This window comes from Anopheles stephensi, unplaced genomic scaffold (assembly GCF_013141755.1).
Source record: "Anopheles stephensi strain Indian unplaced genomic scaffold, UCI_ANSTEP_V1.0 ucontig4, whole genome shotgun sequence".
Classification (NCBI taxonomy): domain Eukaryota; kingdom Metazoa; phylum Arthropoda; class Insecta; order Diptera; family Culicidae; genus Anopheles; species Anopheles stephensi.
In genome coordinates this window covers 103,616-131,614 of record NW_023405346.1, presented here as the reverse complement: position 1 = coordinate 131,614, position 27,999 = coordinate 103,616, and the positions used below count along the sequence as shown (strand labels likewise).

Below are 27,999 nucleotides of genomic sequence, written 5' to 3'. Positions count from 1 at the left end.
TCATTAATAGCGATTTCGATCGGTTTCGATCGCAACCGACCAGGGCACCCGAAAGCGTATGAACGGATGAACGGATCCATCAATTGCCTTCGATGATGGAGTGCTGCAAAGTTTGGGCAGGGGGTGCACACTGAGCGAGCGGCACTTGTCGACGAAATAACGACAGGAAGGTGAGCATGCTTAGCGCTCACTGCTGGAATATAGAAGCCATGGAGTCTGTGGGAAACAAAATCCGTATCTCCGTTGCACCGAGCGTGTGGAAGGATTGATGGTGCCGACTGGTGGAGAGCACATGGCAGCGCAGCCAGTACGCCCGGAGAAGTGTACACAGCAATAATTGATGATTTATTTACCGTCTCTCTATTGAATGTGTTGAAAAATGTCATAACGTTCAATCAATCATTTAAAATCTATATAAACACAGGGCACACGCAGCACGCAGCTCGTGATGAGTAGCCCGTCGGTGGCTGGTGGTTGGCAACGTATGGATGGAAACTTATGCTTGAAAACGGCATCACGCCAGCACTGGGTGTGTTGGGAGCATGCAACGAACGGGTAGGACAATGGTTGTGAGTTTCTGTGCCAGTGGGTTAATGTTTGATATGTGTTCTTTCCTTCGAGGCGCACTCTGTGTTGGAGTCGACGAATAATGGTGAAAGTTGCAGTTGTGTTTCGATCGGGTTGTTTTCGAATATTGATCTACTGGATTGAGACGGAGGGTTAAAGCAAAACTTATGTAAGTTGTTGGGTTAAACTTAAAATCAATAACTTAAGTTAGAGTGAAACGAGGACCACCTTAAGATAAATGCTGTTCTTTGCCATATTTTAAATACTCTGCTTCTGTTTCTGCTGTTGTCCGTATTTCAGAGAATGGGGAGAGAATAAAAAAATGCCGTTCTGAAAACGAAGGCATCACCCATTCGATTGAATCAGGTTTTGAAGCAGTAACAGAGTGGAAAGGAATCCGGATACGACTCCAGTGACCGTGCTCAGACCTACCCATGCAAACACTTCCGGACACCGTATCGTGTTCCGAAAACCAGCCGTACGAAGGCAAAAATTCCAAAACGGAAATGTCCTAATAGGGCTCTCATTGCTTTTCACTCGGTCTTCGAACGGAAAGGTACCATTTCTTCTCCGAACCAGAATCGCTCCAATTATTGCTTAAAGCTCTATCGATATCGCTCTATCGAGCTAGAAACTGTAGTACTTTAAGAAGAAATAGAACTTTTCCTTCAATGATTCCTCCTTTTCGATGGAGGTATTTTAAGCCAAGCAGCAGAATGGCGTGCACTATTAGCGCACAGACGCGCATGAATGCTGCCTGTCTCATTGCCTGTTTCGAAATTCATGCCACGAATTAAAACTCGCGAGCTGTGCCTTCTCACAGGTGGGGGCTCGATTTGTGGAATTTCAATTTGAGAAAAGGTAAGGTATTTTGATGCTATCGGTAAGCAAAACAGTTGTTGAACGATTTGTGTTGCGGTAGTGGAATAAGGTTTTGTTTTTCAATAGAATTGCCTCTACACCATTTTATTCAATGCTGCAAGCCCATGTTCAGGAAAGCTAAAACACTTCGCTGCCATAAATTCTCTTCAGCACGTGTTATAAAAGACAATATTTGCCTTAAATCGCGCGTTTTACGTCATCTGCCTTAAAACTAAAATGAAAACCAAATCCAAACAAAAAAAAAATGCACATTTTCCATGATAAAAAGGAACAAACAACTTCGTGCTAATTTTGCACTGTATTCCAAGCTCACACCGCCACCGTAGAACGCAAATGAAGGACAACAAAATCTCGGATTATTTACAAATTACCATCGCTTCCGGCGGCTGTTTGTGAGGTTGTGGTAAAAACTTTTTAAGACATAATTTCCTCCATTGAGGCGAAGACCGCCTCCGAAAACTCGACACATAAAAAAGGGCAGGCAGCAGCACTGGGAAGCCTCACAATTCCCAAAACAATTACGCTCCATCACCCAACTACTCCACTCCCAACGCACTCCTCTGCAATCCCAATCCACGTGGGGTTTTTTTCTTGTTGTTTCTTGCTCGACTCACCGGCATGACGACTTTGTCATGACCATCTGCACCGACGGATGGGTGCGTAGGTAGGAAGATGAAGAAAAAAAACACTGCTCACGCACCTATACAAGCACACGAGACATATAAACCGCTTTGCCCGCTACCGGTGACCCGTTTCCGCCTGAACGATATTTGTCACAGATGAGCAGACCGAGCAGACGAACTTTTCCATTGCAACTGGGGTTTCTGGTGTGGGATGGGGCGAGAGTTGGGGAAGGAACGGGGAAGGGGGGAAAACTTTTCCAATCGCTCACCACACCGGTCTGGTCGGTGCGTTTCTTCGACCACAAGCAAGCTTCAAGGTGCCGGTGACGATTCCGACAACTTCCGACCATGTCAACCGAGGTCCGAGAAACGACACAGCGACTGGCACGCAGCGCGGGCAATGATTCGGATGGAAATATACACCTCCCGTCGGTACGCCCGCTTCAAACAGGCCCCCGTCTGTCAATGGGACGCGAGGACCGAAAATTTACATACAATTTATTGATCAATTATGTAAATTTTATGTGTATCACTTTTATTGATAACAGTCAACTTTGGAAGACACCCGAAGGAAACGTATGCCGAGCGCACGGCAAGAAACTGGCGAAAGCAATGGTGAATGTGCAAAACATTCAGTCACCAGCGGAGCTCAAACATAGCGGAAGAATATGAGAGACAGAGTGAGAGGGGAGAAAAAAAGAGAATGGAAGTGAAACAGAGAAAAAATGGCACTTCCGGTCGTACTGGTGCGGGCAATATACACGGCACCGGTAGCAATGTGCCCGCGGTTGTTCACTACAGGCATAAGTTCGAGTGGCCATTTGGGGGTTCCGTTTCCGGGACAAAACGTTCCTCGCACCATCGTTTCTTTTTGTCATTCCTTTGCTTCCCGTTTAGAGGAAGTATTTTGGAGGTGAAGCCATTTCTTTTTTCGCCATTTGGTCGCGGATCCACGTAGGTCGTTCCAGGGCCGTGGTCAGACCTGTTACCACGTTCACAGTCGGAAGCGATCGCTTGCATAGCTTTGAATGAGTAGACAAAAAAAAAAAAACTCGCCGGCATTCAAGTTGCCCTATGCAATACGAAGTCATGCTCGGTGGTTGTAGAAGTGAAAGTTTTGTGCTTTCGAATCGGGGATAACGGTACACAACGGGCTGTGTACGCCTATGATAATACGAGTAATTTTTTTATATATGTTATTTTCATTGATTCACGTGTGGCTATAAGTGTAACTCCTTATTAATTATTTTAATCACAAATTTTACACTTATTCAATTTAAACCGATGCTCATCACACATTTTAATATTTCAATTTCGGATTATTTTATTAAGGTACGGCTCAAATTATTGATTGTTATAAAAAAATTAAATTAAATATTTATCATATGACCCTCATCGTTCCCACTGTGCCAAGCGACAGGATCGGTAAAGCATTCTCGAAATATGCATAAAATGCGTGTACAAATGTACCCATTGCATATGGCGAACACAGCAGAGAGAGACAGAAAGCAAGTAACGAGAAACAGTGATGGCACGAACCCGATAAGGCACAACGCGCGGTACAAGCGACAAAGTTCACAAGCGACCTGGCGCCTCCATTCCAAGTGGCGCGTTTTTGCATTTTGCACCACGAACAAAAAAAGCCCCCCGTCGTACAACCTGTGAGCGAAATGGGTGGTTGCGTGTGAGGGTTATGCGTGTGTGTGTGTGTGTGAGTGGCTGGGAGCAGCGATTCGTATTCGTCCGATAGTTTTTGGTGGCTGGCCCGAAATCGTTATCATAATTTTATGGCTCTTTTTTAAATGTTTAATAGACAGCAGTTTCCGAAGCAAATTTCTGCTGCCATTGGGAAATTTGTTGCACGAACGGTGGCCCACACGGGTAAGTCCTGGAGAGGGGGCTGTTGGGACGAATGGTTATGTGCACTTTTGCTGCTGTTACTTGTTTTCAAATGAACAGATTTTGGAAGTTGTTGGCTGGCAAGGGTATGCGAGAGCAGCACTGTGCGGTGCTTTGTGCAAATTCTGATTTATTCAGGCTTGTGGACTTTATCTTTGGCAATTTGGAGTTACTTTTGCAAACTTTAAGCCATTGCAGTAAACCTGGAGTGGGGAGGAACGATGCTGTGTATCGTTTTTGGGGAAGGTTCGAGTCGTTTAAAATGGTTTAGTTTCGGGGTCGTTTGACAGCGTGAGAATAGCTTGCTAATGATGAGTTATGAGTGAAAACAAAAATAAACGCAGTAAATTGGAATTATTTGTAAGATAGAAAATAAAGCATCAAATCATATGGTCAATATCTAAGATTAGGGAAAACCAACACTAAAACAAAACCACCCAAAATGCAGTTCTTCATGGCAAATAACCATAATCCTCTACGTAGTGCTCTACCCGAACAAAACAAAGGCTAAACGACTTCGGCTGTCTAGCCAGTAAGCTCCTTTAACCAATCCGTCCACCGTAAGTAGCTTCGTTTCGGATGTGTGGATTTTATGGCCAGCGTTGTTACGGAAGTCGACGGCCTGCCCGTCCGTACGCACTGTGAGTCTTAAGGTCGTCGCATATGCAATCACACACGCACACACACAAACAGCTCACAATGTTGGGATGTTTTAGCTGCAATCCTACTTTCACACACAGCCATGCCCACAGCATACGACGATGTCTTTACGTGCACCCGATTGTAACGAAGCGTATGAGCCTAGAGGTGGGTAAAAAGACACCGCCACAATCCAGCGTACAGTCGCGGCCAACCCGCTAGGCACGGCGCAATGGAAAGCGATACGAGCTGCGGCGAACGACGATCGCCCGGCTTCGGTACGGCTCGAGGGACTGTTGCCCTTGCATGCGTTGCCCTGTAAGCCGTATAAATTAATTACCTCAAATTACACTAAGCACTAAAACTCAAACATTACGTTAATTGCGTGTGTTTCGCTGGAATAATTTATAGGTCTTCCGTCAGGGCGACGCGTCACGCTCGTATGCATGGGAACTTCCTGCTTCGGGCAACCGGAAGACCACACGAGTTAAGTTGGATGGCTTCGGGAGGATACGTGCGCTTCCACGACGGGACATGGGACACCGGTCCCAATCGACGCCGTTTGGGTGGGTGCGAGAGAGATGATAGTGATAGAATGTACTTCCAGCAAGCTTGGGGCTGCTGCACATGCAATGCGGTTAAGTTGTGATAGAAACAATTATTGATAATGGTCTTCACGACTGAAGGTAGATTAATCACTGCAGTAACGTTGCATGGTTAGCACGACGATCGGTGCTATTTGTTTACTCTGAGTCTAAGGTCGTTTCAGATTCCAGTTGAATTTAATAAATGGCAAAATACCTCACAATGCTTGCTTTCATAATAATTGAATAATCAACCAATCGATGAAAAACTGTTGGAAAATCAACAGCAAAACCAACCGAAATTTAAAAATAACATCAAACGAATGCACAAAGATAAACACACCGGTAGAGCACACAGCTCAAGATTAATTAACAACCCAAAGGCTGTTTAACAAGCGCATCGCCCCAACAGCATGGAACGTTATTGACTTTCGATCAGATCCTGTTTGCCTCTCGGTGCACCCGAAACTGCTGCAAATATTTGCCCTGGAGCACATTACACTCCACAACCAGACAAGATGGGGAAGCGTGGGCCTCGAATTTGCGATTCCACTCAGGGCACCGTATTGATCCGTGCGAATCAAAACTTCACTTCACTCGATATTGTGATTCCCGTCCGTGGATGTGCTGAAAATATGTGACAAATGCTGCAAGACTGATTGGCCATCCCTTCGATTCCACACCGTCATTGCTTCTCAGCTCATCACCCCGATGCGATACGTGCTTCGGTAGCTCTTTTCTCGAGAGTCACCACCATGCCTTCCTCGTAGGTGTTGTTCAACTTCTGGAAGTAGTTAAGGGGATTGACACATATTTTTAAGCTGCCTTCTTGCACAGTTCACTTGTACTCGACAAACCACTTGCTGCTGGGGCAGTGTTGTAACGTGTTGAGAAATTCGTTCCAAAGTCCGGCGCCTGGGAGGTTTTACATAAATGATAAGTTTGCTGGCCGTGTTGCAATTGATAGTGGCCTCGTTTTAAATTTTGATAGCACCTTTAAGGATTGAGGTCCATCCGTGTTTCTGTAGTAATAGGCAAAATAGAACGAGAGAGAGAGAGACAGGGATAGGGAGAGAAGGGATTACAAGATTTTGTGTGTAAATGAGACAGAGTACGAGTGGGAGGGAAAGAGAGAGAGAGAGAGAGAGAGAGAGAGAGACTGTGCCGGAACTCTGCTTGCTTCCTTCCAAATTGGCTTGATCATCGAGATGAATAATAAATAATGCCTAGAGTCGGGCTGCCAACTCCTCAACCAAAGATGCTACGGCGGAAGGCAAAGTGAACGGGAGCCATCAGGAATATTTCATTTCCCACGCCGAATTCCACTGTCATTTCGTCCACCGGGGCCGTACCTAACGCTCGTTAGTGGAAACACCTTCCCACTTTTCACCTGCTGCTGGTCGGGGAAGCGCTAGCAGTCGGTGGGCCATCAGTCGTCATCACATTCCAGCAGGTAGGAATGTTCGGTTGTTTGTGCCGACGGGTACGACGACCGATCGACTGCCTCCCACCTGCCCTTCCCATTCCACCCCGAGCGTGTGTACGAGAAATGTAAATACACGTCAAAGTTAGTCGATTCGAAATGCTTCATAATTAATGCCTGTGCCACTTGGTTCGGCGCCACCCTCCCGAAGCCAAGCGACGATTGCTGCCACGGGAAGTAAACGGTATGGCGCCCCATCGTTTCCGCTACCACCGGCCACCACGAGTGGGGAAATTGATTCAGGAAGACACGATGGAATCGATTTCCCTGCCCGGTTTCCCTCGACGTTGGATCGCCGTTTGCTCGGGGAAGTTGTTTGGGTATCGGATTTAACTTTCGCACAGGGCAAACTTTCGAAATCTTTGAGTGGACGCTCTGCTCAACAAAGTATTTGCTTAAGTGTAAATGTAACAAGCGAATCTCGTGGATCGAGGGGTGGTTCAAACAGTAGTGTGGGGCAGATGAGTTTGTGATTAAATTGAACATGCTTAAATTTTAAACGATTAGCATTTTCTATTCTCTTGGAATGGAATTGTGTCACCGTGACTGGCTACACGTGACCGATGACTTTGTCTCGCAATAATGTCAGTATTAGCCAGAAGTGGATGAATTATCGTATTTAAGTGGTTCAAGAATGTTTAAATGAATTCTAATATCTGATTTTCCCTATTTTGTACTGTTTCTTGAATGGCTTTATTTCTATAACAGTTTTTCTGTATCTAATTTGGTGTAGGACAGTACGCATGATGAATTGTGTTTGATTTTACCCTTCAAGTATACATTCTAGTATAACATGTTCTATTCTTATTTTACTATCAACAAAATAGGTTAGCACTAGCTGAAAGCGTTACATATTCTTTGTGAAAGTCATTCAAACAGACACCTAGAAATCGTTTCGTTTGAATTTCACCGAAAATTGTAACAATACTTCAATGTTTAAAGTATATTTCCTGGAAGTAAGAAGTGATTTCACCGACTTGGCTCCAAGAGAAGTCTCTTTCGTGAATAATTTAAATATCTCTTCTTGGGATTATAATTTACCCTTGCCAGCGAATTCTACTTTCATAAATTTCCCTCCCAAGGAAACACTCATTAACTGTAGCAAAGCGTATTCTGCTTGAATTGTTTCCATGGCTTAAAGAGTTTGTGTTCTTCTCTCCCTCGCTCTCTCTCTCTGGCTATTGGCTGCCAACGATGGGTTGCGGTTTGATTGCTTGTTTTTAAACAGTAGAAAAAACACATACACACACACAAAGAAATAGCGCTTTATTTGTTTCCAAAAAAAATCGGGGGATTTTAATTTATTGCGCAAATAATGAGAAGTGCAAATTTTGCCTTCAAAGTGGAAAGAGAGAGAGAGAGGGAGGAATGTGGGGGTTATGGCGGGGGAAAAACAACGTCGTTTCTCGTAAGGCAATCTCGTAGACGAATATGCTAAAAAGGCATTAACGTGTGAGGAAAGCATGCGTAGTATGGAATTAATGAATCTCATCGCAAGGGCAAAGAGACAAGGGCTGATTTTCCATCGTTTTTTTTTATCCGTCGCTGGTGCCATTTTCTCGTTACTCAGTGTGTGTTTTTTGCTGTTTTGTCATACGCTGGTTTAACTCTTTCCCCCCACCGTCGGGTGGTGGTTTTGTCATTCTTACTGCACGGACCAGCACCGGGCGAGTTGATGGAAGCGAGCAGCGTGATCTTTACCAGATGTACTGCTAATAGCATTCACATCAGCGCGTTCAGCGGTGTCACCGTAACCGCCGTTAGTGCCGATGAAGGCCGGATGGCCTGGTGCGGATCGGTGCAGGGTTGCTGTGTCTTAAAGGGCTGTGGGAATTGTGGTTGCAATCTGGAATTTTTAACTCATCCCGCCGTGCTCAACGGGCTGCTGCTTGTTGGTGATTTAACTTTGTGCGTACATCACCTCACCGATTCGTTCTAGGGGCGTCCTTGTGCTCAAACACGCAACCTCACGCAACGCACACATACACACACACACGGGCCATCCCGGACGGTCGGTGCCGATGAATTGAAAGCATTAATGTGGGCGATGCGACATTGGAACGTTGTTCGAAATTATGTTGCCCCGGTACCGGTGGGAGGCACAAACTTTTTAATTTCATTCATTTATCATGCCCGCACTCACGGGTCTCGCGGGGTTAATGAGGATTAACTTCACAGCAAGCGAGCTGGCGTTTGCTTGTTTTTTTGTTGTTCGGGAAGAAAATGAAACGGCCCCAAATTGTCATACATGCATATGTAACGAGGGACGTAAAGCTCTGATTAAGCCCGTTTCTGCTCGTTGGGTGTTTCTAGCGAGCAAATGGGCATAATTGGAAGGGGAAAACAAAACAAAAAAATGGTCCATAGAGTTTTGGTCGCTTGTTTTTCTGTTGCACACAACTTTTACCAAGAATGAGTATTTGAATGCTAATTTAGGGAGGATTAAATATGATTTAGGTGAACATCACAAATTAGCGAACGGCAAACAATGTACGTCACTGGGCGTGTGTTTGTTTGTATCGAGCAGCATTGTGGATTCGCGATTACCTCCAAGCACTGCAGCTAAATGTTTTCTTCGTACTTTGGATCATTTTAATCGTTCTGGTGATAGATCTTCCCGATTTAAAAATATCTTTGACTACAACAACAAACATTTCCATTCATCCTTGTTTTGATTGCATTAAATGTGCGTCAATTAAAGAAAAATGCTCTCAACAAGCCCAAGAACTCGCTAGCGACGAGGAACATAGTGCCTAGTGTTACTTAGAGCTACAGCTCTATTACCAGTCACATACCCACACCGGATAAGCAATTGATTATTCTTGCTTAATTCATCAATGCGAATGCCTACAATTGAGGTTTGCAGAAGAATATTCGGTGTATAGGCAGGACCTGGACTCAACATATTATGGCGAAAGATCACTTGAAGATCTTTTGCCCTAGTAGGAGGAGATTAATTTGTTTAAGAGCGATGGCTTTTTATCAGAAGTTATCAGTTTGTGGAGGCTCAGAGGCAGAACGTATAGCATTCACATCAGCGTTCACATCAGCGCCTGTCTTGTTACTGTTGAGCCGAGTATAGACTCTTGTTTGGATCGTTTTTCTGCGCACAGGCCAGGCTATCTAGCTATTAATTCATTTAAGAAAGCTATTAGCTAAACCTACTCATTTTGGGGTTATAGGTTTTAAGAAGAAAAGGAAGTCAGTTTCCTTAACCTCTCTAAGCAGCAGGAGATAAGCTTCAGTTAATTGAGTAAAAAAAAGGGGTGATCCGGTGGCCGAGGCAACTGCTGCATTGGTCTTCACACGGCAGGGACGGGGTTCAAATCCCATCCAGACCGCCTCCCCGTACGTAAGACTGACTACATTACTACGGGTAAAATAAAGTCACAGAAAGCCAAATGGCAGGCCGAAACCTTTCGAGGTTGTAGTGCCAAGGAAGAAGAAAAAGAAATGAGTAAAACGTAAGAGAACCTGATCGTCACAGACCTGCAAATATCATTGAGGACAAATGCAAAAAGCATTGAACGAAAAAATATAAATGGAATGCTTAAGAAAAACAGGAATCTGGTTGTATTTGCTCTAGAGAATCATAAATGGCAATTCATCTCGACCAAAATAAATTTTGAAAATTCTTATCACTTACTAGCCGTTATTCAAGGAATTTATGTATAAGATATCAGACAACTCAATTACCATAGCAATGATGTGCCGTGAAACCATGTGACAAAACCCAAACTTAGCTCGCAGCTAACTGCATTGTGCCGCCTGCAACAACAGCTATTTGGGCGCGTCTTACCATGACTGATCTGCCCAGCGGCAACAGCTCTAACAAACGCATTCGACGGACACGCTCGCCCACCCACCACATCTGCACATCCGGACGGATACGAAAACACCGGCAAACAGCCGACAATCGAAGCATGCGCACAGCAACTCGACGGCCACTGCTCGAAATCGAAACCTTCAACCCGGAGCTTTCGTACCGGTTCGCGGCAGTGTTCATCTGCTCGAACCGGTTGCGAACCGGCCATAGCCTCCTACGAGGCAACCCTGCACACGGTACGCGAATCGCGAAAAACTCCGAACGGAACAGTGTCGGCACTCGCACACCCCGCCCGAAGTGATGGGTGGGTTGGTTCGCGAATGACCAATTTTGCCGAACGGTTGGCCGAATTTTCCGACGCAGTAGTGTTTCGATAATCGTCGTGGAAACAATGTGAATACGCTAGGTACGTTGTCCGGGTGTCGCGTTGTGTCTAGAGGCGGTGTGTTCGTTGTTGTTGCTTTTGCTGCTGCTGCTGCTGCTGCTTCTACTTCTGCTTTCCCCCTCTAGTGCTCGAGACAGGTGGTGGAGGGAGGGAGGGGGAGGACAATCGTGGGAAGGGCGGCATGGTGAAAGGTGTGGTGAAAGGTGTTTCCTTAATCACTTTCATGGCTTTTTCCGTGCCGTTGTGTGTGTGTGTCTGCGTGTCGTAAGGATCGATGGCGAATCAGCAGAAAGAAACAAAACTGGTGGAAAAAGGGCAGTCGGTGAAAAACAGTGAAACCGATCGACGGTGATCGTAGTGTGAGTGAAATAGTGTTGATGTGCGTGCTACACTAGGCAAGCCCGCATGAATCTATTTGACACAGAATGCAAACAGACAGGGCCTTGTTGTCCATCGCATAAGCCGTACGGTGGAATACAAATTGAATCTTCACATTTTTGTACAAATTAATCCACGTAGCTACCGTGCCTCGTGCTCTAGTAAATGTGTGTCTATATGTGTGTGGGTGTGTGTGCAGAATTGGGTGGCAAACACGGGGCAAGTGAATCAATCAGGAATTGGCTGCTGATGGGATTACAACACGCAGATTAGCGTACAGCAAACGCGTAGCTTCCGTTCCAATTACTATTACCCGGGATGAGATTCCGGCTCGATTTGCATTTGCGAGGGGCTCGCCAACTGTCCGATCACGTTACGTGCCATTTCCCGATGGAAATCAAACCCCACTGGATAGCTGAAAGTGAATGCATTTCTCGTGTGGTCGTGTCAATGGTTGACGCACGCCTTCCACCCGGTTACGGTGGCACGGCCAGTGCAGTGTGAGTGCATCAATTCATCAGCGCAGAGTTTGATGGGTTTGATTGCTTTAACGAGTGTTGGTTTAACGATTTCAAGCATTGTGTAAATGAGTGTGTGGGTGCGTAATGTTGGTGTGTGTTTGCGTGTGTCGTGATGCCCAACTTTACGAATGGAAAAGAGCACCACGGAAATATGCGTTGGGAAAGGCACAGTTTTCCATTGGGCGTGAGTGATGGGTGATATTTTTAACAGTTCCATGGGGATGCTCTGTTACCTCTGCATGTTCAATCAAGAGTGTTTATGTGGATCTTCCGGAATGGGGAAAATACATTCGAGTAAGCAACCTCACCCCATCGAATCGTCAGCTGCATCGTTGTCCGTCGATATAAAAAAGTAAACACCTAAATTTATTCAATTATATAAAAAGCTTTTTTCGTGCCTACCCTTATGGTTTCGTTCACAATCCAGAATAGGAAAATCCCCATCAAACACACATTCCTTCAACTGCATTTTTCATATGGTTAGCATTTTCCATTCAAAGGTTATATTTTCTCTGCCAGTTATACGCTGATCAATTACTGGCGGAATTGATTTTTCCACTCTCGATTGTGCACGGATGATGATGTCGATCGATTGCAACGTTCAAAAATCGGATTTTATTTTGCGCCTTTTTTCACTCCCTGCGCGAAAGTGACTTCTTTTAATCAAAATTTTCATTCCGGCCTGTTCGTGCGTCAGCTCGTTTGCTGGTCGGTTAAATTTAAATTATGAAACGTTCCATGCATATCGCGCTGCGGGTGTGTATGTGGACGCGGTAACTGTTTTTCAATTAAGTGAAAATGCAAATTAATTTAAAGCGTGTTTCATTGGAACGGTTTGCATGTTTAAAGTATCGTTATTTGTTTTAAATTTGTGTAGAAAATTCAAGCAATCAATAATTGAATGATAGTTATTATTGGCTTGCCTGTAATACCTTTCAGCGTGAATCGGTAATCACGAGAACAAAACCCTTTTCCCCTCTTTTCATCATGGATGCGTTCATCGGGATACAATTTTACCCCATTTAAAGCCACTACCTAAAACAAAAACTTCATTTACGGAAAATGTCATGTCCAACAAACAGTTACATAGCGCTATAAAACTAAATAAATTGGTCTCTGACAGCTCTGCTTCGAATTATGCGACAAAGACATGATGTAAACGTGATTCACAAACAAAACTTTCCAATTTTCTTACACAACCCATCGCCCCGTTATCTTCAAGTTCACCTATAACTGAACTGAAGCGAACCGAGTTTCCTCAGAAGTTACGAAACCTTGCGTCTTGGCAAAATGGTCTTAGGGGTGGTTTTTTTTTTCTCCACCTCTATTGTACCGTCTTGCATCTCACAGACTCTCAGATAGCTTGGGTCGAACATTTCCTCTCGGTGCCGCAGAAAAGTCCGACCGAGTTCGCCCGACCGGAAAGGAAGGCGTCCTGTTTACTCATGACGGTGTCATTGTTTAATTCATTAGTGAACGAATGTGCACACAGATTTGTATTTATACTGGTTGACGGGCTACGGTGTTTGCCCGTCACCAGCAGCATTAACAGTGCCAACATTGAAACCTGGTTCGTACTTTCTCACTACGAACAAACGGGACGGATGCTTGGCATGGATTTGCTGTAGGTTACGTGAACAGGGACTTGCAATTAAAATGCGTGGTGAGCTGCTTGTTAGCGTGCGGTGCGACTGAGATTGTCGTTAAATATTTGTGAGAGTTGAAAGCAAGGATGTGTTAAAATGATGATGCTCTTGATGTCAATATGAGAATGATTTTATGATGATTCCGTATGATGATAATCTGCGCTCTTTTCAAAAATTTTGCGTGCAGTGGAAGCGATTCGATCGACATCTATTGGTATTGTAATATTCGATATTCTTTGGGCTAAGGGTCCTTAAAATTTCTCTAAGAAAACAGTATGAGTGACGAAATCTGCCCAAATGGAAAATAAGTCATAATCGTAGTTTGTCAATAGCATTCGAAGTTGTCAATAGCATTCGATTATGGAACATGTCATCCAATCCATACAGGTTCTGACTGGTAATATAACATAATGTGCCATCTGATAATATGATTATGATTGCAAGGTTTATTATTGCCTAATGCCACCAGCATCATCAACGTCTGTAGCAAAAGGTGTATTTGATGAACGGTTACGATCTGGCGGTCCGGTGGCCGAAACGACAGTGGTTTTCACACGGCAAGACCGGGGCTCAAATCACATCCAGACCACCTCCCCGTACGCTAAACTGACTGTTCAGTCCCTACTGTTAAGGGGGTAAAATCAAGTCGCAGGAAGCCAGAAACGGCAGGCCGAGATCTCTCGAGAAGAAGATGTTATGATCTGACTACTGTGTTCGTTTTAAGGTTATCGCTATATTGAACAGTGTTCAACGTTGATAACACAGTGCTATTCCACAATGTTGAGTAACTATTGGAGCATGTTATATTTCTGCAGAGGAAATACAGAAAGCACGCTACATTCTGAATACCAACAGTAGCCGCGAGATTATGAATCAGGCACACTTGTCCAGCGCTAACGCTTTGTTTAGAAAAAAGACTACCATGCAAAGTATTATAATGGAAAAAAGGGCCACAAATTGCAAAACTTCAAAAAAACGACTTTCAGTGGATTGGAGAGTAGAAAATGTGTTATCCTACCCTAATTTGATTTGTCAGAAAAAATACAAACATTTTTCATAGAATTTAGATCAGTTGTTCAGTACGGTGTTGCTGTATATTAGGATGAAACCAGCCCAATAATTTTAGCAACATGGTACTGAAAAGCTTCATGTATAATATTTTTCTTTCCTTTGAACTGGTGCCTTTCAACAGAATGGCCATCAATATCATTTAAATTCTAAACATCTCAATATAAAATCAAAACAGTTGCGAATTGGAAACCAAAGCTCGGGAAACGTATCCATCATTACTGTTCTTGGTACCATCCAAGGGAATGGGAATATAGTTTCAGTTTCAAACATACAACTAACCCACGAGACAGATATATTTACATTGGATATCACTATTGACTACGTGTAAAAAGGTTTAAGATTCAAGCAAAAATCTGCAACATGAAGCATACACCATTCTGCAGCAAGCAAACACGATTAGAGGGTGTGAATATTCCGTCAAAATTGCTAACGCCTTCGAAATGAAGCACAGTCTCCTCTGGGCAGGGTGCTAAACGATGCTATGCTACCGACGCGAGTGTTTACAGTCCACATACGTTAACATGTGCTAACCGCAGCCTTTAATTGGATTATATCCGAATCATGTCGCGTCTTTACCGAATTCTCCGTATTTATGTGTTGTGTTCTAAAGCACCCGGGAAAAAAAAGCGAACGATGCTTTGGCGTACCCATGGAAGCCCATGAGACCGATGGAAGTGAAATGCTGTTGAATAATTTATGTACGGTTGGCCGTTTCTCCATTACCAGTAAGTACAGTGGAGTTTTTTCCCCCCGGTGCTTTTGCTCAAAACTCTGCTCAAGTACGTGTGCGGAAGGAAGGCGATGCGTATGCATTAATTTCGTTACGCATTTTGATAATTTTGTTATCAACTTCCGGCCTCCATGGCGATGTGTGAGAAAGGATGGCGTTGTCACTGTCACCGATACCTGGATGCTGGCTGCCGTACGCCGATTGCATTAAGCCACCTGTTTTTCTCTCTCCACCCATTCCTCAACAGCCGGGCACGCCCGGGCGTGGAAAATCCCTGAAGGTGTCGATGTTGAAGTAAAAATTCTAAAAAACACACACCCACACAGCAATACCAGTTTGAGTGACGTGTGTGAGTGGAATAAATAACCGAGACCGGGAAGGTTAAGCGCAATTCGTACCAGCGAACAGTTCCCAGGCCCTGTTAAGCACTGTTTTCCATCAACATCAACACATCTGCCAGCAACTTCACGGTTCGGTGCGTTTCTCGTGCCTTTTTTTCCCAGTAAAATGTTACACCGAGCGATTCGACATTTTTTGGCGTACGCGGTGCGTTGGCACGAGAACGGGAAAAAGGCAAATTTCTCTCGCCCCGAACTTCCTGCCTCGCAACCCCTGAGCGGAAACCCGAAATGGAGCGACCTGTTTATGAAAATTTAAATTTCACTACATGAAAATCATCCCACCATGGTCGTGGTCGGGCACGTTCCTAGGCTTACCAGCATCGCGCCCGTCTGCAGTGGCCCGGATCGCATTGAATCGGATAGGAAGGAAAAAGCCCTTGCCTCCACCGTGCTCGCTTTCCCGATCACAATACAAGGTGCGTGTGTGTGTGTTCGTGCGCGAGCGCTTGGAAGTGTATTTGTGTCCCCATTTTCCTGCTTGTTGACTGAAAATTGCTTCAAAATTGCTTTCCGCTACTTTCGTGCACTCAAAATTTGCTCGTCGAACGAATAGGCCAAAGCAAGAGAGAAAGAGAGAGAGAGAGAGATGCGGGAGATTGGTGTCCTTTAACGAACCGGAAGAAGTCCTCGGCAGAATAGAACTTTCACGCTGGGACCAAACTGCCACATACGCACACATGCTTGGAACGTGGTGCCTTATCGTTAAGTGTCTAGCGCGCCATCTCGTATCGCTGATTCCACTTAAATGATTAAGATTCATTTAAAGTGAGCCTCAGCCGCGAGTAGAAAGATAAGTTACAAGCCCGCAGTTCTTTAGCTGAATGATTATAAAATTAGATTTCAGAAACACACCTTAAGATATTGTTTTAATATGGAGATTTTGTTGAAGTTGAACTAGATTTGATGCAACCCTTAGGCATTGGAGGAATTAATTAATGCTATAGTAAATCACACGGCAGGACCATGGTTCAAATCCCATCCAGACCGCCTTCCCGTACGTAAGGCTGACTACTTTACTACGGGTAAAATTAAGTCACAGAAAGCCACAAATGGCAGGCCGAGACCTCTCGAGGTTGTAGTGCCAAAGAAGAAGAAGAAGAAGAAGATAGTAAATCACAGTCAAATTCATCGCGAGCAAAGCGTTACTATTTGTGAAATGAAGCTATTTTCTAGTTAAGAAATCAAGTTTAATTAGATTCCTTGAACAGCTTGGTATTCTGTTGTTCAAGAACGCCTAAATTTATGCAATCAGCCAAGAAGACGAGCATTTTTGTATTAATGACAGTAATGAGCATTTTTATTTAATTAACATTCAAATTACATGCCTATCATCCAATAAGAAAGATCACATCTTTGTCGGTGTATAATTAATAACAAAGCATTTCTATTGCGTACTTCAAATGATTTCCCGATTAAAACTAAGACACCCTGCTTCACCCCTGGTGGTATGCACTAATGTTTGTTTGACTTTCGGTTGTTTCAATCATGGTTTTCTCGATGAAAAGAAAGCAAACCCGGCCGCTACCCTCCACTTTTCTCGGAATCTATTTCCGGACATCCGATCCAGGGCACCCGACACAGGCAGCCAGGAAGCGGCGGCCCCAAACGAGTGGTGGGAAATACGGTTGACAACTAACCGCACCGTACTAGCAACGTACTAGCACGCTCGCATTCGAGTGTGTATTCGGCAGGAAAGCCAGTTTTCCGGCTCGTTCCGGATCCGTCTCGTTGGGAACGTATCGAGCGTGAATCGGGTTAAGCTGATTGCGGTGCAGCACGAGAAGGTAGGCCGGGTGGCATGCGAAGAATTCGGTCGGTCTGTTTGATGGCTGCGAAGGATGCCTCCGCCAATGACGCTCCGAGCTCGTTTCGAAAGTAGGGACGGTAAAAAGTGTAAGAACCCCGGGTTTCGGGTAAAGTTTCTATCTTAATTGGTAGTTTGAATTAATTTTGAACCCCCGGGCTCGGAAGAAGGACTCCGACCATGGAAGGACGCCTTTCGGAAGGGTTGTTCGATTGAGGTTTGGAATGGAATGCTGGGTGTGCGAACGGTTGTTTCGGGGTCTGTATCACCGAAAGTTTCCTTATCTACCCACCGCAATCAGCTCTTGCATGTCAATTAATGTCATGCCTCAAGTGCGGCGCACGAACAAAAACCCAACCCGATCTTTGCCCCGTGCCTCGTAGCTGCGAAGGAGAGGGTCCGTGTTCTGTGTACCACTGCTACACTCCTCGGCACAGAGTCGGTTAAATGGCATACCAAGGAGGATGGTTGGATTGCAGAGCACTTCACAACTGCAGTGTAGACAGCAACGGCAGCGGTAGCATTGGATGGCTGAAGATTCACAGCTGTAAAACAATTCAGCAACATGAGTTATCTAAGCCAACAACTAAACTTCACCTCTCGTGCGACGCCCACCAGCACTCCGCAGTTTTCCAACTGTCCACCCGTACCGCTGTGCCGACAAGGGAAATTAATTTATCGCATCGCAAGCGCCCAATTAAAGTGAGTTCCAAGTGACATTTGCAAGCGGACGACGATTGTCGTCGTCCGCCACTGAAACAAGAGCGTGAGACCTTGATGGACTTGGGGCCCCCCGGATAATGAGATAAGGCGTAAAGGTTGCTCGGCTGCCCGGTTGCCGAACAGTTTTAAGCGATTCTCGTCGACCCTCAAGTCGAGTTCAAGGAGTTTAGATCAAGCACGCCGAAAAGAATGTCACAAAATGTGTCTTGTTAGCAGGCAAATATTGCTTGGAAGAATGTATACACCCTCCTGCGACTGCGAAACATTTCAACGCAACGTTCCAATAATTGCTTCAATTAGTAGAACCTCAAACAGGACCGGTGTTTCGGTTCAGCTGAGTTATTACTTGAGCTGGCACCGCAGACTGTACCGGTTCCATCGATTTTCATCATCACCGGCACCTTTCCAGCAGCAATTATTTCTTTCCCTGCATCCTTGGTATCCGAATGCACCGTATCGTCCAAGCGTTATCGTTTGAAGTTCTCGCGTCACCTGAAGATCGCTCGGCAGCCGGTTAGGGCAATGGAATATTAAGCTCCGATTACGGATTCCCAGTACAGAGGGCGAACTTGTTTGAAGTCGTTGTTCGCTCGTTTTCTATCATTTGTGTTCAGTTCGCTTATTTGATCGGTTGTTGCTGGTGCAAACTTTAAGCCGTTAAGTGTTGAAGGATTTCATAATTTCACCGAGGAACCCCTTTGATGGTGGTGGTGTAGTGATGTGACTCGTTAGCAATTGTTACCTAATGGTTGCAATGGTTCTAGGAGGGGATTGATGGAGGATTTTTTCTTATGCGACGAAATTGAGGAGACCCAAGGAAGGGTTTTTTGAAATTCATCATGGTGTTTTCTACAAACGTTGAAGGTTGTTAAACTTTACGAGAATAATGTAGTATAAATAGCTTTCATAGAGGAACAAGTATAATAAATAACGCTGACTGAGCGATAATCCCTGCAGTAAGAGCTTTCGTTTTAATAAATTAAAGGATTTTTCAAAGAATTATTCCTGTAAAAAGACCTGAAACATCGTATACAAAAATGAATGGAAAATTTATTATTTTAAGTTATTTTTTAATGAAATAAAAGTTTTTAATTTCCACCCAACTTTGCTACAAAATCAATTAAACCGTTGCAAAACAATGCACTCTCGCTTCGCCGCTGTCCATCCAACCAGTCTTTGCTCACTTTTCTGCCCAGCCAGCGGAACAACTTAGCTTCCGGACATATTTTACTGTCATTGAAAATAATTCCACGAAGCAGACAAAAACGTTCAAAACAAAAAACAAAAACGCTGAAACAAAACGAAAGCCCTGTAAGGCACATAGAAGAATTGCTCAAACCGATTGGAAGAAGCGTTTGAAGCGAAAAAACTAAAAAAACCGCCGGCCAACATCCACTAACCCGGGAGGGTCCGGTGCCGATGATAAAAAGCTATTAAGTGCCTTGGATTTTGCTGCCGATGGAAATGGACGTTGTTTTTTTCCTTTCACTTTTCCTTTTGCTTCTTGGTACTTATTTGCTTCGTTTGCTGCCCCGTACATGCACGGTTCGTTGTTTTACATCGTTCCACCGCTCCGGCCCATCTTGCTAGCACGTCCGGCGAGGAAATCTATTTTGTTTTTCCTCCGTCTCTGGCTACCGGGCCGGCGGGCAAGGAACGCCCCCGCCCGTCCAGCAGTGAGTTCGGTTGTGAAAAAGCGTTTATTTGGCTGGGTCGGTTCGTTTCCTCCTGTCTAGAGTGACGTCTGGAGTGACTGTTTCCTCGGACGGAGTCAGCTTTCCCGGAGCGTCGGTCCATCTCGCGGCGCGCATTTCAATCTCTTGGCCCCAGTTTGCTATCGACTGGACCGGCGAGAATTGTGCCGGAAGGCGCACGGCAAGCAACATATTTGAATAAACATGTTGTTTCCCAGCTGCTCCTGGGGACGTGCGAGCGTGAGCTTGAAAAATAGCACTTTCATCTTGAAATGAAAATTTATTTCATGCCCTTAGTAACATTTCACCATCCACCACCAGGTTCGCCACGCAAAGGGGCCGCGCTTTGCAATCATTAATTTTGCCCCTGATTTATGCCATTTTGTCAGTGAGTGTAAACCGTGCCCGTAGCAACCACGGTTCGTCTCCGAAATGTTTTCCGCGGCTCACACATTTTTCAGGCCGGAAATGCTGAGAGCGGGAGAAAAATCTCTCGCGGACTGTTGGGGGGAACAACAATTGATGCCCCTGCGTGAAGGATTTGAAACTGGCAGCTAAAGGACGACCGGGAAAAGTGTGGTGGAAAAATCGTGCCTTAGGTCATTATGCGAAACAAACACATTCTTAGCGTTGGTTCGACGCTCCGCCAAAGGGAAGGAAGTGTACAAAATCGCAAGCTTTGCAAAACAATGTGCCAAAGGTTTTGTGAGTGTGTTGGTGTGTTTTTTGTGTGTGTGTTAATAATATGTTGGCGTGCAATTCGTTTTTTTTTTTTTGAGTGCTCAAGTACGTACAACGAAACAAGCCAGGTTTTTTTGCTGAGTCTGAAGCAAAATGTGTAACAAACGAAGCATACAAAACATTAACTCTCAACAATGGCCGCGGGCCAAGGGCAAAAAGCATCAAAAGAGAACGATAAAAAAAGATTCATAAGACGAAAAAGAAATCCCCTCGAAGGCAGACTCGACTGGATCGAGAAAATAAGCCTAGACTGAACTAATCCACCTGCAAGCAACAACCAACACAAACCATTCACTTGAGCGAGAGATGAAGCAACGGAACAACTCAACGCAGCTGGAACGGCTCGAGAAAAGAAAAACCGAAACTTCTTAAGGTTGAAATTAAATAGAAGCGAAACGCATTTGATTTGCGTACCGCCACAGCTTTCCAAAAAAAAAAACAACCCCCAATCGCTCTTTCACCTTTCCGAGCCGAGTTTTCCTTCCCTTTTTTTATCGCCACCAGCGTGACCACCGCCGCGTGACCATGGTCGCGAATAACTTTCCACTAAAATCTAATAAATTATACAAATTAATTCCAAAATACCAAAACGCAAAAAAAGCACACACACCGCTAAAATGTTGGCCGGGGTCAAAATCCACTCGTGCAAAAGGCTCACCGCTGACAGGAAACACGTGCGCCTGAAGAGATCCTTGTCGCTGGTGGGCAAGCTGGAAAGTTAAAATTTTCGTAACGCAACGGGACGACCGGGGAGGCACACGATGTAGCGAACAATCATCTTTCATACACATTTTCGTTGCCGGTCAGTACCCTACCCCTGCCCGTGGGTCCGTGCGAAATCATTACAGGCTCATTTGCCTGTAAATGGTTTGGGCCATTTTTCTTTCTCGCTGCGTGGACGACTGACTGACGGTCTTTAATTTATTCCAATCACTGCCGGTGAGTAACCTTGAACCATGGTGAAGCAAGGTGCTGGTACTGTAAGACGATGATGATGATGATGGTGATGATGAAGGTTCATTACATTTGGTGATTGCATTCGAACATTGCATGCCGAAAGCAAGTATCGAGTGCAGGGCTGCAGTGAGTAATGGCAAGTGTCACGATTAATATTGAATTATTTTGTAGTAAATTGGTTGACCATGATCAAAACAATAACAAAAAATATAATGTATCAAACCTTGTGTAAAGCGTGTCAAACCTTAGCATTAAATGATTTGAGTTTAATACATTTAAACTCTAAACTTTAAAGCATTTAATGATTTGAACGTACTGCATTTCTACATAATATTTGAAATTGCACCGTGACGTTTTGCACTCTTATGATGTGCTCTGCCATTTCTGGCTTACTAGGCTTAATAACCACGAGGTTGGATCCTCACTATTCTCACTACGGGCAAACAGTACGGATGGGAATTGAACTCCAGTCCTGCCGTATAAAGATCGGCTCATTTGTCGCATCTACTACCAGGATACCACGTTAGCATAATACATTTACTATTTTATTAAAAATGTTGAGCTACGCTGAACAACGAAGCATGACTTTATAGCAAAATCATACCAACCGTAACTGCCAAACAATTGCACAACATTGTAAGATCCCCAAGAAAGCAACACGCAAAAAAAATCCAAACTAAATCACGATGTTGTATGTGTCCTTTCTTATTGACTACACCGTCGTTGTATTCGATTTATGCTACCAAAGACGATGGGTCCGTGCTAGTTGGTCATCGACTGGAGCATACCGAACAGACACAGGGAGGAAAAAAAACACTCTGAGCTTTTCCCTCTATTTTCCCCCAAAAAAAACCTTCCCAGCACGTGTTTTGGCGTGGCTTTCTGCTGCCATTTTAGCTTCCACTTTTCACCTCGATAGCTCCTCGCACACACACACCGCACCATGGTTTCTTCGGTGCTAGTTTTGGCTACATTTAATAAAGCGTTCATGATTATTTATGAGTGGTCAGATTGTATCCGCCAGTAATTAGGTTTTGGGCCCCGCTTCTTTTCCCTCTCTCTCTCTCTCTGTTCTGCCGTCTTCATCAATTGATGTGAAGCTATTCACAGCACACCGACGTGCTACGTGCTTCGTAATGCGATGCGGCAGCAACCGTTCGCAGGGCAACCGGCCGGATTCTTACGCGAGGATACCAGCACATTATGAGTGCTGCAGGATTCGAGATATTATTTTGTCCCCGTGTTTGCTTTTTTTTGTTTCTCTCCCCCGACCCGTCGTTTGGGAGAACGCTCTTCGTTTCGCTGTATTCAATTACTTCATCTATTTCCCCTTCCCTCCGTGAGATATGACAATTTACTTCTGTTTCGGTCCGCCGGTTCGAGGCTCGGCCGATTCACGCGATGTAATCGGAGCGAAACACCGAAACTTTGCCCGGTGGCGTACTGCATGCATGTGGCAAGAAAATAAACTACAACCGTGCTGTTCTCCGATCATCCGCTCGGTACACTCTCGCTGTTGGTAGTCTCACCCGAACGAAGTGAAGAAACTTTTTTTGCCTGTTGTTGAGGATCATTGCAGCGCTGGTTCGCCGCATCAGCTAGTACATAAATCTTCGGTCACATTTCAGGGTTCCCCGGTTTCGGTAGCGTGGCAGCAAAAATTACAGCAGATCACGCCAGAAGCGTGATTCGAATAATTTTATCCGTTCGCTTTGAGTTGAAAACGAAAAAAATCGAAACCGAACGGGTAGTCCGGATCCTTTCTACACTTTACCCGCCCTGTCTTGTGTGTGTGTACTCGGCTTCATATGCTTTCGAGCATCATTTTGACGCATTTGGTGCTGTTTACCATGCACGGGGGATTTTTTTATATTGTTTTCGTCTGCTTGGAAGCAATTAAAACTTTCACTTTTCGTTCACGGTTGCTCTCGTGTTGAGCCAGATTCGGTACATTATGATGTGTCTGACATTTTTCTTCTCTTTCTCTCTCTCCCTCGCTTTCTTTGCAGTTGATCACCGCATCGATGCCGATAGACTGTCAGCAATCAAACAAAATACGCCACCACCATCGCTGGAACGCACCAGCAAATCTGCCGAAAGACAAAAGAGCAGAACAAGAAAAAAAAAGGAGATGCATTTTTCACACAACCGCTGGTGAACGTCAAAAGCCACAAAAATAGTCCCGGCGTGAACGACAAAGCAGCAAAAAAAATACATACCCAGCAAACGCAACGATGGCATTCAAATCGACAACTGCTAACGACATGAACGACCTAGAGCAGTTGGGTTCGTGATGACAGCAACTAGCTCACCGTTTCCGCTAACTGCGGACGATTTAAATCCCCGACAGCCCGTTCGAGTTCCCTTCGTGTGTGTGTGTGTTTGTTTTTTTTGTGTTATAAATTGAGGCGAGAAATGCATTCACCATTTTTCTCACGGAGCTTTCCATTCGTACGCTAATTGGGTGCCATTGAAAGGAAGTGAAGCACGGGCAGACAAAAGGTTTAGACTGCACGGAACGTAATGAACTCGGCACGTTTGACACACGGAGCCTGGGATTGAAAGGACTCGATTTGATTCGCGCTAAAACTGGGTTGATGAATTTGCGTGAATTTGCTCTTTTTTTTACTCGAATCGAATCACCAGTGCAACGGTGTCACCGGTTGTCGGAAAACCCCAATTTAAAATTGAAAGGGAAATGTTCGTTAGTGCGCTTTAATGGTTTATTGTAATGAGAGTAAAAGCCTAAGCCCACCCCTCATTGGTTAATAGAAGAAGATATTAGTTTTAATAGTTTATCCACTTCATAGTAATTTTCTTATCAATAGTTTGAAAAAATGTTCCACACATCAGTATAAGAAAACCTCAAGCTCTTGGGTGAAAACTTCATTCTGCCGCGTTTGTATTCCGTTCGCGGCATGGAAAGTGTTCCGCGAAAAACTGCTCTTGCAAGATGATTGGCATTCATTCATGTCGTAAGCTTTTGTTTTCTTTACAGCGTGACACACACACACACACACAGCATCGTGTAGTGAGGAACCGGATCCGGATTGTGTACGTTTGTGAAGCACACGAACCACGCACACTTCAGTTGCCGCGTGTGCGTTTGTGCGTGTATGAGTCGCGCGTTAAACTTTCCCAAGTGCGAAGCAACGGAATTGGTTGCGAAAGAAGATGCTCTCGGCGTAAGGTCTGCCAGCTACCGATGGCAGCATGGTGCGTCAGCCGGTGCATTGCGGTGAGCCACCTTCGTTCGTTCGGTGTACGGTGTGCGTGAAGATCATTTGCAACGATCCTGTGCCGGATTACAGCGCGTTCTAGTGCAACCTATTGTGTGCGCGTTCGCGTGTGTGCGTGCGTGGGGTGTGCTAATAGTTGTGGGTGCTTTCGTTGTGCGCGTCGTGCGGGTGCAGGGTGAGTGCGGGCGGTGAGCGAAGTATTAGTGCCAGTGTAAAGTGAGTGAGATCGTTGGGGTGTGCTTTGGAGGTTCATAGCCCTGCACTGTTGTGTGGGTTGATAGCGAAGGTCACGGTGTCCGTGCCACCGTGTGCGGTGTGGTAAAGGTGTGTCAGGTTGTTTTTGCTACGATGGAATTGCGGCACAAATTCGCCTCGATAGTTCGGCTAATGCTGTTGCTGATGGTTGGCGGTGGCAAGTGGGTGCAGGTGAAAAGCGAAGGATTCAAAGCAGGTATGGCATGCATGTTCTTGCGCGATGGTTGATAAATCTGTTGGAATATATCGGCGAACAATTTTAATCTAGCCGATTTAAAACTTAAACTTAAATGAACTTGAAGTAAAAGATGCGTAAAACTTTAGAAAATAAAAAAATATCTGAAACTATGTTTGCTATAAAATGCTATAAATCAAAACTCACTTTTAAACCGTTTAAATTCTTCATACGCCTTGGTGTATGCAACACGCATCACACCCTTTAAAAGGATGTAGTGAACGTTCAACAATTATTTTAGCTTATTAACCTAGAATCCGAGACTCTATGTGAGACTAGGAAAATACGCAACACATTCAGTCTGCATCCTTTTTGTGCGCTCTCCTGGTCCTGGTAAAAATCCTTAGCAGTGATAGCTTAATAAACATTTCACAATAAAAGAAGAGCATTATTTCAATGCAAATCTTTTCCTTGAAAGCTATGTCAGGCTGGTTATACAATTGCTTACTAGACTTATTTAAACCACTTAGAAGTATAATCATTCCTTGCTACGGGGGAACTATTTTAGTTTACCGATTGATATACTTTCCACAACCCAACAATTTGCTGTGAATGATTTAATGCTTTGCAAACCATTTTGCAGCGAAACTTTAATCAACGCACCTGTAATGCAACGTAAGTTACGCAATGTAAAAAGTTTACTCCTCCAGCATGTTATTTCCACCGTACCTTTCTACCAACTAGTATGGGGCGTTCCGCAGTAGTAAAACATTGATTTATAAATTGATGTCAATGTTGCATTTTGCACTCGACCCGCCGATGAATATTTCATCGTCACGGCAAGCAGTTGCGAGAAAATGGAAGCAAATTTGCAACCAGAGCTACAATTTGCCTAATGGCCAGTCATTTGCTGCCCATTTTTCTTGCAACCCGTCGCCGTTTTTCTGTGGGTGCTTGTGGAGGTGACGAAGCGCTGAGTGGGCGCAACCAATCGTTTGCAGCAATTTACCATCCCGCGCGGGAAGCAAGTTGTGATGGAATGGCGTGCGGATTGTGTATTGATAGATTGGCTAACAAAATACACAAGCCGTACGATTGTTGGACGAATGGGTCGAACAGGATCTGAAATCGAACTTTTCGATCCTTTTTGTATTGATCGGTTGCTCTTCCATTTTCTGTTCAGGATAAGCTCGCTTTTTCCACTTTGAACGTTCGTTTTCAAAGCTCATGGCACGTCGTAATAAAGCCGTTATGAATATTAAACTCGCCCAAAATCCGATGACACCACAGCCACAGGTCACTGGAAGAAACGAATGAATATGACAAATCTTTTCAAAAATCCACCCAAATTTCGGGCGATTGTTTGCCTTTCAGTCAATGGAAGAAAAACTTCAAAATAAAATAAGGACAGAAAAGAAAAAAAGCATCAAACTTTGCGGAAGGTTGCTCAGACGGAGGATTTATTTTTCTTTAGAAATTTGTCTTCCATTTTCACCCCACAGACGCGTGCCAACGGTCCCGCCCCTTCCCACCTTCACTACCAGAGCGACCAATGCAAACAATCTCGGAATTCGATAAACAAAACTTTCGCACCCTCCGCTTACCGTCGCGTGCCACCGCGTTGGCGAAACGACAAAAAGGCCATCACCTCATGAATATCGTTATTTTCACGACGCGAAAATCCCTTTCTTTGGCGGGGGCACAACTTTCCATTCCCGGTTCGGGTCGATAATTGATTTCGATAAGCGAAATGGATATTTTTGCTGCGCCTCGGTCGATTCCTGATATTGACATTTGCGTTTGAACATTGCTAGAATGAGGAGAGCGAAAGAGAGAGGGAGAGGAAGAGAAAGAGAGAGATAGAGCACGAATGGTGGTTCCATGGCTAACCGACGATGATGACCGAGGCCGACGATGATGGTTTCCGCCAAAGCAACTGGCGATGGTTTGTGAGTCCTTCTTTCGTGTCGGTGTGATGACGCTGGAAGCCAGAAGAAGAATCCATCCAAAGAAAACCAACGCGCCGATGAAGTTGTTTGGTGAGCAAATTGAGAGCATTGAACTAGCTTTTCGGGTAGGTTTTGGCCATTTCTTTGCCTTCGTTTTGTTGTTGTTTATTTAAGCTTCAAAATAAGGAGCAATGTAAGAACGACCACAAAAAAAGCAGCTAGCTAGAAAACAAACTGCCCCATGGAGGCGCCTGGTCGTTCAGCTATATTTCTCCCATGACGGCGTTTTTGTTGTTGTTGTTGTTGTTGTGGAGAGCGCACGGCGGGCATCTAAGCTTTATTGGTTTGGTTGTGTTTTCTTACACGCCCAACAGCACCTGCTGCTCGTTTGATGCCATGCCTCACGGTTACGCACACCGGTTCGTTGGTTGCACTCCCGAATTAGGACTTTGCCGCTAATGCATTTGTACCTGGCACGCTGGGGCTGTTTTTATCTTCTTTTTTTTCGTGCGAATAAATACCACCAGATCAAAGAGCATACCCTGGGCGCACTTTACACATTTGCTGGCAGTTGTTTTTCCACTTCCACCAGCGCAACCATTTGGCTTCAAAGCTAAACCGGGATGATTCGCTTCCACAAAATCAAGTATTTTCCCATGAAAGCTGGTTGGTTTTATGGCTACAGGACGGCTTTTTTTCTGTTGTCCTCAGGGGAAAAGCTCGATCTGCTCGATGTGAACTTTGGTGCGTAGTGGGAGTGATTCGGTGATAGGTTGTTTGTCTTATCGTCTTGGTGGACGGGTCTTTAAGGCAATCCAAGAACTAAA

The 27,999-nt window shown here is 44.7% G+C and overlaps 1 protein-coding gene and 1 long non-coding RNA gene across 6 annotated transcripts in view; both read left to right on the top strand.

Annotated features, from left to right (window-relative positions):
• Positions 1-462: 462 nt before the first annotated feature.
• Positions 463-1,270, top strand: LOC118516842. Its single transcript, XR_004908137.1, has 2 exons — positions 463-736; positions 868-1,270. It is a non-coding gene; the product is annotated as an uncharacterized LOC118516842 (long non-coding RNA).
• Positions 1,271-10,784: 9,514 nt separating this feature from the next.
• The window catches only part of LOC118516845 (hemicentin-1-like), a 116,799-nt gene continuing 99,584 nt past the window's right edge, over positions 10,785-27,999 (top strand). The window contains exons 1-3 of one of the 5 annotated variants that reach the window (XM_036062698.1): positions 11,989-12,139; positions 23,564-23,928; positions 24,553-25,244. In XM_036062698.1, the coding sequence (XP_035918591.1) occupies positions 25,142-25,244 (103 nt within the window). In that variant the 5' untranslated portion in view covers positions 11,989-12,139; positions 23,564-23,928; positions 24,553-25,141. The other 4 variants (XM_036062697.1, XM_036062701.1, XM_036062699.1 and 1 more) reach the window with 4 other exon arrangements.